The sequence below is a fragment of the Cyprinus carpio genome, chromosome B4, assembly GCF_018340385.1.
Source record: "Cyprinus carpio isolate SPL01 chromosome B4, ASM1834038v1, whole genome shotgun sequence".
NCBI lineage: Eukaryota > Metazoa > Chordata > Actinopteri > Cypriniformes > Cyprinidae > Cyprinus > Cyprinus carpio.
This window is the reverse complement of record NC_056600.1, coordinates 193,018-210,858: the sequence shown is the minus strand read 5'-3', so window position 1 is coordinate 210,858 and position 17,841 is coordinate 193,018. Positions and strand designations below refer to the sequence as shown.

The window sequence follows — 17,841 nt, the reverse complement described above, 5'->3', positions numbered from 1 at the left end:
ATTAAAAGCTTGTGTTAATGCACAACACTGCTGTTATTGAGCTGTGATATGGGTAAGTTTAAGGGTTAGGGGCAGGTTTGGTATGTGGGTAGGTTTAAGAGTTGGTTAAGGGGTCAAAAGTGTATGGTTATATTACATTCTTTTGATAAATAAACAAGTATTTTCTTGAAAAAAAAAGATTTCTCCTGCTGATGTATTATTCAGTGAAATTCAGTTCACATATTAATGCTCTTTTTATATTTACAAATTTTGTGAAAAACTAAGCTTAATCTGTAAATTTAAGCTAATTTTTCACAAAATTTGTAATTTCCATGATATTTGTTAGCATTGAATTACTTAACAAATAAGCTTGTCATCATTGTATAATTTCTGTTAAAATTATTTGTAGATTTTGAAAAGTGCACTATAGTATAAATAAGCATTAATAGTAAGCATTAATTCAAGATCAGTTAAGCATTACATAATGTTTGTTAATGATTTATTAATGAAAGTTATTATAAAGTGTTACTGATGATTCTCATAATAAAGGGTTAAATCTGTTGTGTTTTAGCTCAATTTATCAGAAGAGATCAGAAGCAGAGTTCAGCTGTGTGTCTGTGAAGAGTGATGTGTCTATGATTGAACCAATGAAGTTTAACAGTGGAGATTCACAGCCTGATCTCAGGTAACATTTGTATGAAAATATGATTATAACATGACTTTTAATATTGTCACATATCATCAGAGTTGAGTTGACAGGTTTTGTATAAACACAGTACATGAAATGACTATAAAGTGCTCTTTAAAGTGAATGTTGGTAATAAATGTATAGTTGATTTGTTGCATACAGTCATTTAAATAAAGAACTTCAATGTTTCTCTGTTTTAGCTCAGTTCATCAGAAGAGATCAGAAGCAGAGTTCAGCTGTGTGTCTGTGAAGAGTGACGTGTCTATGATTGAACCAATGAAGTTTAACAGTGGAGATACACATCCTGATCTCAGGTATAACTTTGGATGAAAATATGATTATAACATGACTTTTAATATTGTCATATATTATATTTATTATTTTATTCTGTTGTTTTATGTTCAAGACGATTTTTATGCAGGTTCCACTAATCACTTTTAATAACGGTCAATATAAGCTAAACAAGCCTGCACTGACAACGAGAATTAGAAGTAAATACATATTTGGGTGGTGAAAAATTATAATACAATGTCATTAATCAATATATTAAGATAACCCATGTTATTTAAATTACTAAAATAGCCTATAGACATTAATGAGCAATAATAATTCACCACACTGCATGATGCAATGACATATTCAAGTGCACAGCTTCACCTAATTAATTATTAATTTGTTTAGTTATGTCATTTATAATTTGAACAACAGAACATCAATAAGCTTCGGGTAATCAATTTTTTTTTTATATTCATTACATCAGATCAGATTTTTTTTTTCAGGAAACAGGCAGACTAGAATAAATAGCAACACAGTAGCGAACAATAAACGATAGAAATGGGAAAACAAAAATGAATTAATCCAAAGTTTGAACATTTCTGAGTTGGCTAAAACATGTAAATGTGATATCTGAATCACTGTCAGATGCTGAGCCGACCGACGCATCAGACTCTCCATCACTCATGCTATTAAGTGTTTCTAATACCTCTTCAGCATCCAGAAATCATCTTATTTACTTTATTTATGAAACTGATAACCGCTAATTCAGTGAGTGAAAGGTGTTGGCTATCAATGTACAATGTTAAAACAAGCAGAGCAAAAACACATGCATTATATAGGTGGGTAAATTTGACCCGCTGGTGCTTATAGATATAAATGCCCTGTTTTTTGATCTGGTTTTATCGAAACAATTTTTTTATTTTAAAAATTATTTCGATAAAACCAAATAAAAATAAAAAACGGAGCATTTATACCTATAAGCGCCAGCATGTCAAATTTACCCGCTATATAATACATGTATTTTGGCGCCGTCATTTTCTTGCTGCTTATGTTTTAACATTGTACATTGATAGCCAACACCTTTCACTCACTGAATTAGCGGTTATCAGTTTCATAAATAAAGTAAATAAGATGATTTCTGGATGGCGAAGAGGTATTAGAAACACTAAATGCCATGAGTGATGGAGAGTCTGATGTGTGCTGGGTCGGCTCAGCATCTGACAGTGATCCAGATATCACATTTACATGTTTTAGCCTAATGTTACTCTAATTGGTCAAACTTTGGTTTAATTATTTAATTTTTGTCTTGCCATATCGTTTGTTTGTACTATAAAAATATAGCTGATGACTAGACATAATCATTTCATGACTCTAGACACTTCTTTGTGAAGTCAGTGGCATAATACAGTGAAATAATATGTTCTTTAGCCATACCAAAACAGTAGTCATGTGCGTGGGTAAAATCTACCCGCTGGCAGTTTTAGGTATACAGTAACCTCTGGTGGTTCTAGTGTTAAATCTATCATGTACATTTGAAAAACAGACATGGGTAAAATTTACTCCGTGACGGCTGTAGTGTTAAATAATGAACTTCAGTGTTTCCCTGTTTTAGTTCAGTTCATCAGAAGAGATCAGAAGCAGAGTCCAGCTGTGTGTCTATGAAAACTGATGCATCTATGATTCAACCAATAATCTTTAACAGTGGAGATACACGGCCTGATCTCAGGTATAATATTTCTGTAAGAGATATGATCTGAACATGTGTTACAACATAAGACATTGTGCTTTTTAACTCATCTAATAATGTTGAATTTCTATTTTACAGCAAAGAAGTCCTCAACAGGTTTAGATCAAATCTGCTGAAGAAGTTTGCATGTCTGTGTGAGGGAACAGCGATGCAGAGAAACCCAACACTGCTGAATGAGATCTACACAGAGCTCTACATCACAGAGAGTGAGAGTGGAGAGATCAGTAATGAGCATGAGGTGAGACAGATTGAGACACAATCCAGGAGAGCAGCAACAGAGGACACAGCCATCAAATGCAGTGACATCTTTAGAGCTTTACCTGGACAAGACAAAGCCATCAGAACTGTGCTGACAAAGGGAGTCGCTGGCATTGGAAAAACAGTCTCTGTGCAGAAGTTCATCCTGGACTGGGCTGAAGGGAAAGATAATCAGGACGTCCAGCTCATATTTCCACTTCCTTTCAGAGAAATCAACTTGATGAAAGATAAAACACTCAGTCTTTCAGATCTTCTTCATTTCTTTTTCCCTGAAACTAAAGAAATGGAAATATCCAGTGATGAATATAAAGTGTTGTTCATCTTTGATGGTCTGGATGAGTGTCGTCTGTCTCTGGACTTTAAGAGTAAAGTGAAACTGTGTAATATATCTGAATCAGCCTCAGTGGATGTGCTGCTGATGAACCTCATTGTGGGGAATCTGCTTCCCTCTGCTCTCATCTGGATCACCTCCAGACCAGCAGCAGCTGATCTCGTCCCCTCTGAGTGTGTCCATCGAGTGACAGAGGTACGAGGCTTCAATGAGCCACAGAAGGAGGAATACTTCAGGAAGAGAATCAGTGATCAGAGTCTGGCCGACAGGATCATCTCACATCTGAAGTCATCGAGGAGCCTCTTCATCATGTGCCACATCCCAGTCTTCTGCTGGATCTCAGCCGCTGTTCTGGAGAAGATGTTGAGTCGAGCAGAGAGTGGAGAGATTCCCAAGACTCTCACTCAGATGTACACACACTTCCTGATCCTTCAGACCAACATCAAACATCAGAAGGACTTTGAGAAGAAGGTGACAGATGAAGACATGATCCTCAAACTGGGGAAACTGGCCTTTCGGCAGCTTCTGAAAGGCAACCTCATCTTCTATAAAAAGGACTTGAGAGAGTGTGGCATTGATGTGACAGAAGCATCAGTGTACTCAGGATTGTGCACTCAGATCTTCAGAGAGGAGTTGGGCTTGTATCAGGGGAAAATCTTCTGCTTTGTTCATCTGAGCCTTCAGGAACATCTAGCAGCTCTGTATGTGCACCTCTCCTTTACAATCAACAACATCAATGTGTTTGACCAAACCAAACAGAGTCTTTTGTCTAAGATTTTTAACCAGAAGAAATATAATTCATTATCTGAGCTGCATCAGAGAGCTGTGAAAGAAGCTTTAAAGAGTAAGAATGGACATCTGGATCTTTTCCTGCGGTTCCTTCTGGGTCTCTCAGTGGAGTCCAATCAGACTCTCTTACGAAAACTACTGACACAGACAGGACGCTGCTTCTACAACAAAGAGGAAACAGTTCAGTACATCAAGCAGAAGATCAGAGAGAATCGCTCTCCAGAGAAATTCATCAATCTGTTCCACTGTCTGAATGAACTGGGTGATGATTCACTGATGCAGGAGATCCAAGATTATCTGAAATCTGGAGAAATAAGAGAAACCAAACTCTCCTCTTCACAATGGTCAGCTCTGGTTTATGTGTTGCTGACATCAGAGCAGAAGATGGATGTGTTTGATCTGAAACAGTTTATTAGAGCACAAACAAAAGGAGATAAAGTTCTTCAGAATCTGTTACCTGTGGTTAAAGAATCCAGATCAGTTCGGTGAGTAACACTGAAAACAATCACTGCACTTTCAAAACATGATCACATTTATGATTTTAGCATGTGCTTTTTTACCAAAACAACAAAATGGGGAAAATCTCAGAGAATCACATTTCAGTCAGTGAGCAGGAGAGGTGTGTGAGACACAAACTAAAGCAGCTGAGGATGAAGATGAAGGAATGAATGTGAGGGGGTCAAAACTGACAGCAAACTGATTTATTCTTTTGTTTATATGTTTGTTTTATTGTCTGTATGAATGACATTTGAATTTGTAAAATGTTCACATTTGGTTTCTTTAATCACAGCTGGAGTCAGTTCATCATTCATGTTCTTTAATCTGTTCAGGTTTGCTTATTGTGGTGTTACAAATGAAGGCTGTGTAGTTGTACATTGATTTAAATGTTAATTTTCTTATTAAGTAAGAAGATATAGGAGATAAAACACTCAGCTTGTTGTAATGTTGCTGTTTGAGCATAAAAAAAAAACATCTGTGAAGTTTAAAAGCTCAAAGTCCACTTCAAAAAGAGATATTTTATTTAACAGAAATCACTTTTCAAAAACTACAACGAACAACTCATTTGGACTACAACGCATATTTTCAGGGATTTGTGACATCACAAATATTTGATAAATAAAACTTGATATTTTGAGCACTCAATTGAAAATGTACACAACGTATCAATCGTAATTACAGGTTATGGTTCGAAGAGCTTGTTAGTCCAAATTAAGAAGATTAGAAGCTGACGAAGATAAAAGCCAAGTTTAGAGAAGCAGTCCTTGGTAAAATGACATGCACACAACAAAAGATTTGAATTGTATTTCTGTGGTATCCTTGAACACATCATCTTCTTAAACATGATCTAAACACACTAACTAGCAGAAGTGTTTGTGGGCAAATGTGTTGCCAATGTCATATAACAGGCAAAAGACTCGTTAAGGCGATTCAGAATAGACTTTCTCTTTTGAGAGACATCTTTATCATGCACTTTTTTGATTAAAAACTTTGCAGATTGTTTTCATTTAAGGATAGCTACATTATAAACTGCAAATTAGATATTAAAAAAAAAACTGTATGACCTGCTCTTTAATGTGTCAATTTTAACACTACTGAAGATCATATATGGTCCCAATCTATCTAGTGTTAAAAAAGTACACCGTTCGTAGTGTTGAATTTTTAGTGTTAATATAGCACCTTACAGTGTAGAAAAATTACACTCATAGTGTAAAGTGTTAAACTTGCTATTGCTGTTTAAATTTTACTCTATGGGGTATTTAACATCCCTGGTGTTGTTTTAATCAAGTGTTATTTAATTAAAGTGTTATTTATAAAGTATTCTTTTCAGGGCAAAACAATTCTATTGTATAGTGTTAATGTACAAGATTAGACATAAAATCAAGAGTCTTCAGACAGATGTAAATTTATTTAACAAATGGGCAAAGTAGCAACTTTAAAGCATATATCAGATGTTTAGAGGTTAATTAGTCAGTCACATTCATTATGTGTTGCACAGAAACATAAAATATTTAATAAAACACGAAATCATCAAATTTACCTAGACGTGAAAAAATATGACAGGTAGATTTGAACAAGACTGCAGCAAGATACTTGTTGACAGTTGTGTAGCGTCCAGGAATGCTGTTCCTCTGTGTCCCATCAGTGAGCAGTTATGGCTGTGTGGTCTCTTCAAGGTATTCTTGTTAGTGCCTGCAGATCAAAGAAAAAAAAAACACTCAAGGTCAGCTCTCCAACTGATTTTATTTATATTAGTCTTTCATATACAACACATCTGGCAATATTTTGAGCAGACTGTCATGATCCTGGCTCTTCTCCTCTTTCTCTGTCTCCCTCTTGTGGTCACACTACCACGCACACACATCCACTCCTCCGCTCATTATCTCTTTCAGCTGGTTCCCCTTTCGTTCCCTTCTCCTCACCTGTCCCCTTTTTCCTCTTGATTGTCTCTGCTTCTTATTCCCTCTTCCTAGCCCTGTCTTGTTGTAGGATTATTCAATGACCTCTCGTGAGAAATGTCTGCTCTCTCGTCCTGTCCTGTCATATCTGTGGAAAGTGAAATCAATATTTCTGCTGTGAGTTATACTGCCATTGGACTGTGTATTATCCAGCTGTGCCTGTTTGCAGAGTACCTGTTCAGCGCTCGCCCTTGGCTGTTCACCCTGTCTGCTGTCTTCACTATTTCTGACTGGCTGAATGCATCTCGGGGTCCCTGCCTCTGTCTTCGTGGAAGTTTATGCAGATTTTATTTGTTCCAGTCATCTGGCAGTTTCTGTTCTGGCTCTGATTAATGCCTGTGATTTGTGTTCTAATTACTCAGTGAAGACTATTTACTTTATCCATTAAAGACTGTTAACTGCATCCCGCCCTGGTCTTCCATCGTTCTTACCTATCAGAATAATCCTAACAGAGATGGATCAGGCGAGTGGTAACCCCCTTCACAATGCTGTAGAGCTCCAGGGTGCTCTGCTGGGTAAACATGAGGAGGATTTATCCACCGCGAGACGTGCCGTTGATTCCCTGACCGCCCAGCTCTCGGAACTAACCCAGCAGTTCCATCACTACCGTCATGAAACCACCGCTTCAGCTGGACAGCGCGACTCTTCTGAGCCACGTATGAAACAACCCGCCGTGCTACTCTGGCGAGCCTTTGCAGTGCCGAGCCTTCCTCACCCAATGCGAGGTTGTTTTTTTTTTTTGAGGTTGCCTCCAGCCGTTCACCTATGCCAAGGATCGATCTAAGGTGGCTTATGTGATTTCTCTTCTCAATGGACGAGCTTGAGAGTGGGCGGCAGCGAACTGGGAGGCAGAGGTAGACTGCATCCTCAAGTTTTCTCTTTTTAAGGAGGAGATGATCCGAGTCTTTGACCGGTCTACACACGGTCACGAAGCATCCCGCCTCCTATCCACCTTGCGCCAGGGAAAGAGGTCAGTCACTGATTTTTCAGTTGAGTTCCGAACCCTGGCCACAACGAGTGGATGGAACGGTCCGGCACTCATCACCCGCTTTCTCGAAGGCCTGAACTCCGAGATTAAGGATGAGGTCTTTGTCCGAGAGGTTCCTGACAGTTTCGATTCCCTTGTCGAGCTGGCTCTCCGCATCGAAAGGCGCTTTGACATGCGACGAAGGGCTCGCAGAATGGAGGCTTCGTTACTTCCCGCTTCCACAGCGACCCAGCCACCACTGTCATCTGCTGCTGATCCCGAGCCGATGCAGCTAGGGGGGCTTCATATATCCACACAGGAATGCCAACGCAGATTATGAATCGCCTTTGCATGTACTGTGCTGCCGCTGATCATTTTGTCTCTAGGTGCCCAGTAAAAGCCAGCGCTCGTCAGTAGGCGGAGGGTTGCTGGCGAGCGCTACATCATGGGTCTCTCCGTCTAAGTCCTGCACTTCCCTTCCCGTACACCTCCGCTGGCCGGGATCGTCAGTTTCCTGCTCTGCATTGCTTGATTCGGGGGCGGAGGGGAACTTCGTTGACGAGACTTGGGCTTTGGAACAAGGTATTCCCCTCTTAGATTTACAAGACTCCACCCCCCTGTTCGCCCTAGATGGCAGTTCCCTTCCCAGGGTGGAGGATTGGTTTTTTCCATTGGGTCTCGCTGTTTGGGGGAATCATAGAGAGACTATTTATTTTTTTATTTTTCATTCCCCTTTTACTCCAGTAGTTTTAGGCCACCCGTGGTTAGTTCTCCACAACCCCCAGATTAACTGGGCGGAGGGCTCTATTCTATCTTGGAAATTGTCTTGTCATGTTGATTGTCTGTCTTCTGCTGTGCCCCCTGTCTCGTCTGTAACTGTTTTTCAGGAAGAGCCAGGGGATTTGTCTGGAGTTCCGGAGGAGTATCACGATTTGCGGGAGGTCTTCAGTCGTTCCCGGGCCACTTCTCTCCCCCCTCATCGCCCGTATGACTGCAGTATAGATCTTCTCCCAGGTACAACGCCCCCCCGGGGAAGACTATACTCGTTATCCGCTCCCGAACGGGAGGCGCTCGAGAAATACCTTTCTGATTCGCTCAACGCCGGTACCATCGTTCCTTCCTCGTCTCCAGCGGGAGCCGGTTTTTTCTTTGTTAAAAAGAAAGACGGCTCCCTGCGTCCCTGCATAGACTATCGGGGTTTAAATGATATCACTGTCAAGAATCGTTATCCATTACCACTGATGTCATCTGCCTTCGAAGTCTTGCAGGGAGCTCAGATTTTCACAAAGCTCGATTTACGCAACGCCTATCACCTAGTGCGCATAAAGGAGGGGGATGAATGGAAGACCGCGTTTAACATGCCCCTAGGGCACTTTGAATACCGGGTTCTTCCTTTCGGATTGGTAAACGCCCCTGCGGTCTTTCAAACTTTAGTCAATGACGTCCTACGGGACATGCTCAACGTCTTTGTGTTCGTCTACCTCGACGACATTTTGATCTTTTCGCCATCACTCCAGGTGCACATCCAACATGTTCGTCGTGTCCTCCAGCGTCTACTGGAGAATCGGCTTTATGTAAAGGCCAAGAAGTGTTCTTTCCACGCCCCCTCAGTTACGTTTCTAGGTTCAGTCATCTCGGCAGAGGGGATCGGTATGGACCCGGCCAAGGTCCAGGTGGTCACTGATTGGCCCGTGCCCGACTCTCGCCTCGCACTACAACGTTTTCTCAGGTTTGCTAATTTTTATCGTCGTTTTATACGAAATTTCAGTCAAGTAGCCGCTCCTCTTACGGCTCTGACCTCAGTCAAGTCCCAGTTTAGGTGGTCAGAATCTGCGCAGACTGCGTTCGACGTTCTAAAATCTCTTTTTACTACCGCGCCTATCCTTCTTACTCCTGACTTCACTAAACAATTTATAGTCGAGGTCGATGCCTCTGAAGTGGGGGTCGGGGCTGTGCTTTCCCAGCGGTCCGCCGCTGACAGAAAGATACACCCCTGTGCTTTTTTCTCTCACTGTCTTTCTCCTGCTGAGCGCAATTACGACGTGGGCAACCGCGAACTGCTCGCCATCTGTCTAGCGTTAGGCGAATGGCGACAGTGGCTTGAGGGAGCTCCCGTTCCTTTTATTGTCTGGACAGATCACCGAAACCTAGAATATATCCGCAAGGCCAAGAGACTAAATGCTCGTCAAGCCCGCTGGGCTCTATTCTTTACCCGTTTCGATTTTTCCATCTCGTATCGCCCGGGTACCAAGAACGTCAAGCCTTCTCGTCTTTTTGACTCCTCTTCATCTTCTGAGCCTGAGGAGATTATTCCCCCGGGTCATGTTGTTGGCACGACCGTCTGGGGAATAGAGAAGCTGGTTAAGCATTCTCTTTCTCGAGTCATAGTCCCGCGCAACTGTCCTAAGGGGTTCCTTTTTGTTCCTGTATCCGCGCGTCGAGCTGTCCTTCAATGGGGACACACCTCTAAATTGACTGCCCATCCCGGCGTCTGGGGCACCCTCGCTTTTATCCGTCAGCGCTTTTGGTGGTCTTCTTTGGAACGAGACGTGCGACGGTTTATTGCCTCCTGCAATACGTGCGCGCAGACTAAGGCTGGCAATTCCCCTCCGGCCGGTCTACTTTGTCCGTTACCGGTTCCTACACGACCGTGGTCTCACTTAGCTCTCGACTTTATCACCGGACTTCCTCTCTCGGAGGGTAACACCGTTATTCTGACCGTGGTAGTACGTTTTTCTAAGTCGGCCCATTTTATTCCACTCACTAAACTCCCCTCTGCCAAGGAGACCGCCCAGATCATAGTTGATCATGTTTTTAAGCTACATGGTTTAGCAACTGATATTGTGTCTGATAGAGGCCCTCAATTTTTCTCAATTCTGGAAGGAGTTTTGTCGCCTGATTGGGGCATCCGTTAGCCTTTCGTCCGGGTTTCATCCCCAAACGAACGGGTCAAGCGGAACGGACAAATCAGATTGTCGCCCGTATGCTTCGCAGTCTCACCCATCAGAATCCCGCGTCCTGGTCACAGCAACTATCCTGGGCCGAATACGCCCATAATTCGCTTCCCTCCTCTGCTACCGGTCTTTCGCCCTTCCATTGCTGTCTCGGCTATCAACATCCGTTATTTGAGTCCCATGACTCTGAATCTAATGTTCCGTCAGTGCAAGCTTTTATTAGCCGTTGCAAGCGCACCTGGAGGAGAGTGCGATCTGCTCTCTGTCGAGCTAGAAGACGCATGACAGTTACAGCCAATAGGCACAGAATTAGAAGTCCTCGCTACGTTTGCGGTCAAAAGGTGTGGTTATCCACTTCAAATTTACTGCTCCAGTCCGAATCACGTAAATTGTCTCCCCGCTTTGTTGGACCATTCCGCATTATAAAGGTCATAAATCCTGTCGCAGTAAAGCTTCACCTTCCGCCTAATTTACGCCGGGTTCATCCCGTGTTTCATGTCTCTTGCATCAAACCAGTCATCCGTCCCCCTTCTCGTCCGGTCCGCGTCCCTAGTCTTGTCGATGATACCCCTATTTACAGGGTTCGCCGGATTCTCGACATGCGTCGTTGGGGACGTGGCCGTCAGTATCTTGTCGACTGGGAGGGGTATGGTCCTGAGGAGAGAAGCTGGGTTCCCTCCCGGGATGTCCTGGATCCTTCACTCATCGACGATTTCCTCCGGTCTCGCCAGTTGGCCTCAGGAGCGCCAGGAGGCGCTCGTTGAGAGGGGGGTACTGTCATGATCCTGGCTCTTCTCCTCTTTCTCTGTCTCCCTCTTGTGGTCACACTATCACGCACACACATCCACTCCTCTGCTCATTATCTCTTTCAGCTGGTTACCCTTTCGTTCCCCTCTCCTCACCTGTCCCCTTTTTCCTCTTGATTTTCTCTTCTTCTTATTCCCTCTTCCTAGCCCTGTCTTGTTGTAGGATTATTCAATGACCTCTCGTGAGAAACGTCTGCTCTCTCGTCCTGTCTTATCTGTGGAAAGTGAAATCAATATTTCTGCTGTGAGTTATACTGCCATTGGACTGTGTATTATCCAGCTGTGCCTGTTTGCAGAGTACCTGTTCAGCGCTCGCCCTTGGCTGTTCACCCTGTCTGCTGTCTTCACTATTTCTGACTGGCTGAATGCATCTCGGGGTCCCTGCCTCTGTCTTCGTGGAAGTTTATGCAGATTTTCTTTGTTCCAGTCATCTGGCAGTTTCTGTTTTGGCTCTGATTAATGCCTGTGATTTGTGTTCTAATTACTCAGTGAAGACTATTTACTTTATCCATTAAAGACTGTTAACTGCATCCCGCCCTGGTCTTCCATCGTTCTTACCTAACACAGACAATAGGTAGTGACAGAAATGTCCAAATGTACTTTTTAAAGATGGTTTTCAGCTTGATAGGAGGACATTTTTCCAGGTCCATTGCAGCCTTGTGCTGATGGTGGAATCAAATGAAGTAGGAGACAAATCGATGCAATATCAATGACCTATTCTAAATAACAGATTTGACAACTGCAGGAAAAAATGCATGAACACAGAATATAATGCATGAATATAGATAATCTTATTCTGAAATATAGTCTAACCTGAAACATTGGTTTCATTCTCCTTTACAGCTGATTCTGAAGTAATCAGAAGAAAAGAAAGAAAAAAAAATTAATGACAACAATACAGTAGGTTGACAACCAAAATGGGTAATACCGCCGTGCGTACCGCCGCCGCAGGGCCGCGGCGTTAACTGCAAGTCAGTCGCGTGTTAAAATCATTCGCGAAACTACCACCAGGTGGTGCAAAGGGACGGATTGCGAACAGAATTGTAAAATGAAAGGAAGACGTAAAACAACAATAACGTTATAATATACATTATAACATCCTTAAAAGCCATTAAAAAAAATAGGATAGTCTTAGGCTACAGTCTACTCATCAAAAAATTAAAGAAAGACACAAAGGCTCTTATGCATGCTATTGTTATTAAACAGTCATTATATATATATATATATATATATATATTTTTATTTATATATATATATATATATATACACGGATTAAAAGCTAAATGTTTTCATTTCGGTTCATTCTTGGTTAAAATAATAATAATAATAATCTTCAGGTTCCATTTGCAGAGCGAAATGAGAACGGTCCAGAATTTACAAATTTTTTTAACTATTTATTAATTTATTAATTATTCTTGATTATTCAAACTGGTAACACTTTGCATTTTTGAATTATGCCTTTACTGTGTGACCAAAAATTGTGAATTGTGACTTTGATCGCGTGGTGCCTCGCGCACATATTCCTAGGAAACAGCAATCATTCACCGAGCCATGCGGCGCCAGCAGCGGTCCACTTTGGCATATTTTTACTCATTATGTGTGGCTTTATTTTCGTTGATATTTGGGTTTGAAATCCAAAGCCTATTTTACCTCATGAATAATAGTTTAGCTTCAAATGGGCAACATGTTTGGATTTGTCCCGAATGAGAGAGAGAAGCCCAACCTTACCTTATGTATCGCTTTAAATTATTTTTAATTACTATTTTTGTTTTGTTTATAAGCCTATATTATTATTGATGCAAAATTTAATCCAATTCAGACGGTCAAGGTGTAATAATATGTAAATTTATTAAAAAGAATATAGAGAACAGAAACCACAAATCATAACTTGGAAATTAAGTTCTGGATAATAATAACAACCTTCAAATGTAGAAAATGTAAATCCAATGTTAGTACATTTTTAATAACAATCCATTTATGATGGATTGAACCCAACCAGTATTAATCAAAACATTAATACAATTGTAATTAAAACATAAACAGTTATTTGTTTTAAATCAAAAGTACCACAATATTAAGTATTAAAATACTAAAATATTAAAGTATCAGAGTATCAAAGTATCTGAATTTCAAGGTATCTGAATTTAAATAAAAACCTGTAAGAGTTCTAAGTTCTAAGTCTAAGAGTTCTCGAGTGAAGCCAAAGAAGAGGAAGTGAGCTGAAAAAGTAGAGAGACCAGAGTCTCAGAAAGTCAAAACCCATTCTATTTTGCAGAGTCTATCATATATACTGTTGTTCCAGACATAAGTCTTCATCTGGCTATCACTAATAACACCTGACCTTTAAAAATAGTCTAGTCAATGTCTCGATTTTGGACTTCTTCCTCTTTTAGATTCAAAGTATCATACTGATAATTCTAAGAAATATTGATACAAAAGAACAATACGTGCAGTTCAACTTCATATGCAAAACAGTTAGAAATACTGTGAAATTACATATGAAATATACCATAAAGTTTACCAAAAACATTTTTGAATATAAAAATGAAACCTGTTAATATATATATGAGACCGATCACTACCATGAAATATTAATTTTTAACTTTTGAAATGAAACTTATCATTATGAATAGAACACATTCTGAGTACGTGACTTCTCAGAATCTCTCAACAACACTTGGGTTTAATTTAAATACGTGGACTTCTTCTCAGAATCTGTATCACCACGTGGATTTCTTAGAATCTCCACACACCAATTATATACTGCAATTATATTTATCCATTAGAATTATATATTTGTAAATCTTGTTCTGTTCTGATAAATTTGTTGAATTTAAAGGATTTGTTGTAAAGTGAAGGGAACTAAAAATATCCTGTTGGTACATTAGCCTACAGCATTATTAGGCCTGCCGTTATTATTTCTGAATGTAATAAAATGCAACTCTAACAAATTTAATTTATTTTTTAACGTGTTTAAAAAAATGCAGCAAACGAAAATAGGCGATTAATCGGTTAAAATGTGTTATTGTGGGTTAACAAATTTACATTATATACTTAGGAACAGAGTATGGGCCTAATCTAGGCTATGTTAACTATTTACAAGTTTTGTGTAGCTATAATTTTATCCAGCTTTATTTTTCCATTGCATCTAAAAATGACTGTGCATCACATTCACTCCGCGCGCTCAAGCTGCCTCCCGCAATGCTCAGCTGTGGACGATTTCAAAATGTTTGATATAAAGGTTGGTGTCACATATTATATACAGGAATTGTTCATTAAAAAAAAAAAAAAGTCTAATTATATTGTTAGTTTTTATGGTAACATGCAATCAAGGTCTTCAGATACTATATAAGATACAAGTTCATTTAGGCTATTTAACATGCACTGTGACATTTTACCGTTTCAACTTATAAACTCCTTAAGATTTGAAAGTCAGTTTAATAGTATTGAAATTCAAGTTGAATATGGTATTTTTAAAAAAAAAAAGGTTTTAATTGCTTAAATTATTTCTTTGAATGAATAATATGTTATCATGACTTTTTCATCATATTTTTACGAGCTGTATTCGGTTTCCATTTCGGAAACCAAGCACACACTTTTCTTCTTTTTTAAATCTATTAATCGCTCACATAGCTCTAACAAGGTTTTATTTTATTTGTATTTTTTTTTTTCTTTTTTTTTGAGGAACGTGCCACTGTCAGGGGAGTCACATCAGTTGCAAATTAACTTCAGAAATGGAAAATAAGGACTAATAGAGGTTCTTTCTTTTATTCTTTATTTATAATGTTTATTCTTGAAGAAAATAAGTATTTACTCTTTAAGAAAATAAGGGACAGAATAAGGGACGATCCAAATATTTGTAATGTACAATAATATAGGCCTATGTCTGTCCATTGGATTTTAAAGCAACAACTGAAACAGTCTTTGAAACATTAGCCTATAAAGCATTTTTTAAACAATGGCACTTAAAGTTTTCAACTAAAATATTATTTCAACCATATAGCCTGTGAATAAATAAAATGCATACTTTTCAATGAAAGAACACTGAGAGTGTTATTTGCTCCACATTTCAATATAATAGCCTCAGAAAGGGTAAAGTTGTTTTATTTATTTTTTTACTCTCTATTTAACAGCATTAGCTCAGTGAAATACATCTTCCTTCAGGTAGACGGAATGTTTTCATGCCTTGCTAAATGTTGGGCTCATGATCACTGAGTTGTATTCGCTCAAACTGATTTTATAAAATCAAACCGTGGACGGTGAAGCTGGGTCAGTAAGAGCTCGAGCTCACTGTGAAGCGGCAGCAGCTGACGGAGGACTCCGCTTGGTCTTAAAGCCTTCCTCAAACGCCTACGTTCACAAATAACAATGATTTTCTCAAAAATAATGTTTAATTATCAATTGATAATTTGTTATTTTTTGGTCTAGTGATTATAATAATATGGGCTGCGGGAAAATAATGAATAAAAAGAGTAGGGCTGCTGTGAGTGCAGGCATGTTTCAATCCAGTAACATGACAACACACCGTTCCTCACAGCCCAAAAACAGACCGAGTTCAGTTCAGCTGGAGGGGGCTGGGGGTAGTTCTGTATAGCTTGTGGGGGTCGAGATAAAGGTGTGAATTTCTTGGTCTTTCATATGGACAGTGTCTTATGAGGGTATCAAACTAGCAGAACAGGTTTTTAGGACAACTTTAAAGAAAGGTTTGATCCACTTCAAATGTTGACTACTGTATAGCGCAATAAAGTTTATTAGTTATTATAACTTAATTTCAGAGGAAGTTGCCTTAACTAATAAAAAATAAAAAATAAAATAAAATCTGCGCTCACTGATACCAGAAACACCGCTCCGCACTTGCTCCGTGGATAAAGTTGAAATGTTATGTTCATAACGTAGCCTATAAAAAAAATAAAATAAAATAAAAAAAAAAATAACAGGAGAGTTTCAAAGGGGATTAGGCTATTGTGTGCAAACTTTTTTTTCCTAACAAACGCCAAACTAATAACATTGTCAGCATTAAAAGGTATAATTGCTGCTTTCTGCTGTGCAAATTTTGTTTGTGATGAAAATAACAGTACTTTTTCGTCAGTTATTTTATCTACAGATCGATACATTTCTTACAGATTTCAAAATCAGTTACAGCAGCACTGTAAGATTACATTTGTTTGAATGCATTATTGCGACAGCCATTGCATGTGAATGTGCTGTATCTGTTTAAATCATGCTTTAACCCGAAAATAATCAGTAAAAGGAAGACAAACTCCTTGAGAACTAGACTGTAACGCTCGACTATTGCCGTCATTATAATCTTCTGTTCGGAGAGATTATGTGTATCAAGCTATAGCTAAATATGTTTATCATGTGAATTCTTGCTAAATATGCAGTTATATTACGGGCTGTTGGCATGAATTGTATTCGTGATGGAGCGGTGCTGGAGCGAGTGAAAACCAGACGCTCCGACTTTTAAAAAATCCGCTCCTCTTCAGTCAGAATCACTCCGCTCCGCTCATACTCTGCTCAGCAGCGTGTCTCAAACGCGCGGGGGAGGTTGAGCCCAATCAGAACTACAAGCACTGAGTGGAGGGTCGGCCGTTTTATTTTGTTGCGTCCATACAATATTTTTTAGAGTGTGAAATATACATTTTCACAGAATGTATCCTATTCATGAACAATATATGGAAGTTTTTCTAAATCCCAAACAGAGTCCAGACATCAGTAAAGTATCCGTTTATGAATATGTTTTATAGGCTTTTTTTTTTTTACAGACATGACAAAAAACACAAGAGTTTTTATATATTTTGTAGACTTTATGTGATTTAAAATGCACAAACCAGAAGCACAATATCTGCAGAGAAGGGCTGACCATTCTCAAAACATAAAATATCAATTTTATTTCAATTTTCGTTTTTGTGTTTCAGAGGAAAAATCAGTGTTAAGACATCTCTCCATTACAGACCGTTCTGAAAGAAGAATTTATGCAAATGCGTATAAAATGCTTTAAAAAGTTTAACAGAGATGTCTAGAGGGTATTTAATAGGTCTGCTTCCCACGTAAGATTTTTCTATTTACTAGTCGTTCATTTGTCATTATTCAACTAATCGCAGGTTTATATTAAATTTACATCTATAATCCATAATGAGGATTAATATATTCCGCGCTCAAGCACATGCATTAAGTTTGCCACAAAGTACAGGCAGAAGTAGCCTAATAATTGTGAAAAAGGAGAATTTTTAATTATTTATTAATAAACAAATGTTTTCTTGTTGGCTGCAAGATGAAATTCACAGTGCTGGCTCTCTCCACATGGACGCGACTTTAGAGAGAAATGCAACCTTCTCAGATTACATAATGCTTTCGTTTTGAATTGATTCGTTTAAAAGACATTTCAAGCTTTCTGTAGGCCTAGATATATTTTTCATGTATGTGAGACACCACAATTTTAAATAAATTCATTATCAGGAAAAAATTCAAGTGATCTAGAGGGCGCCTCCCTGTCATGCATGCGTATAAATAATTTTCACACAAACACTTGAATATGAATAATAATTCACATTTTGCATATGCATTACAAAGCAAATATATATATTTTT

The 17,841-nt window shown here is 39.1% G+C and overlaps 1 protein-coding gene across 1 annotated transcript in view; it reads left to right on the top strand.

The window, feature by feature from the left end:
- Positions 1-554: 554 nt before the first annotated feature.
- LOC109109199 (NACHT, LRR and PYD domains-containing protein 12-like) overlaps positions 555-17,841 on the top strand; it is a 45,020-nt gene continuing 27,733 nt past the window's right edge. Inside the window, exons 1-4 of the mRNA XM_042722590.1 lie at positions 555-664; positions 868-981; positions 2,556-2,669; positions 2,769-4,553. Coding sequence (XP_042578524.1) covers positions 615-664; positions 868-981; positions 2,556-2,669; positions 2,769-4,553 — 2,063 coding nt within the window. The 5' untranslated portion in view covers positions 555-614. The remainder of the gene's footprint in view (positions 665-867; positions 982-2,555; positions 2,670-2,768; positions 4,554-17,841) is intronic.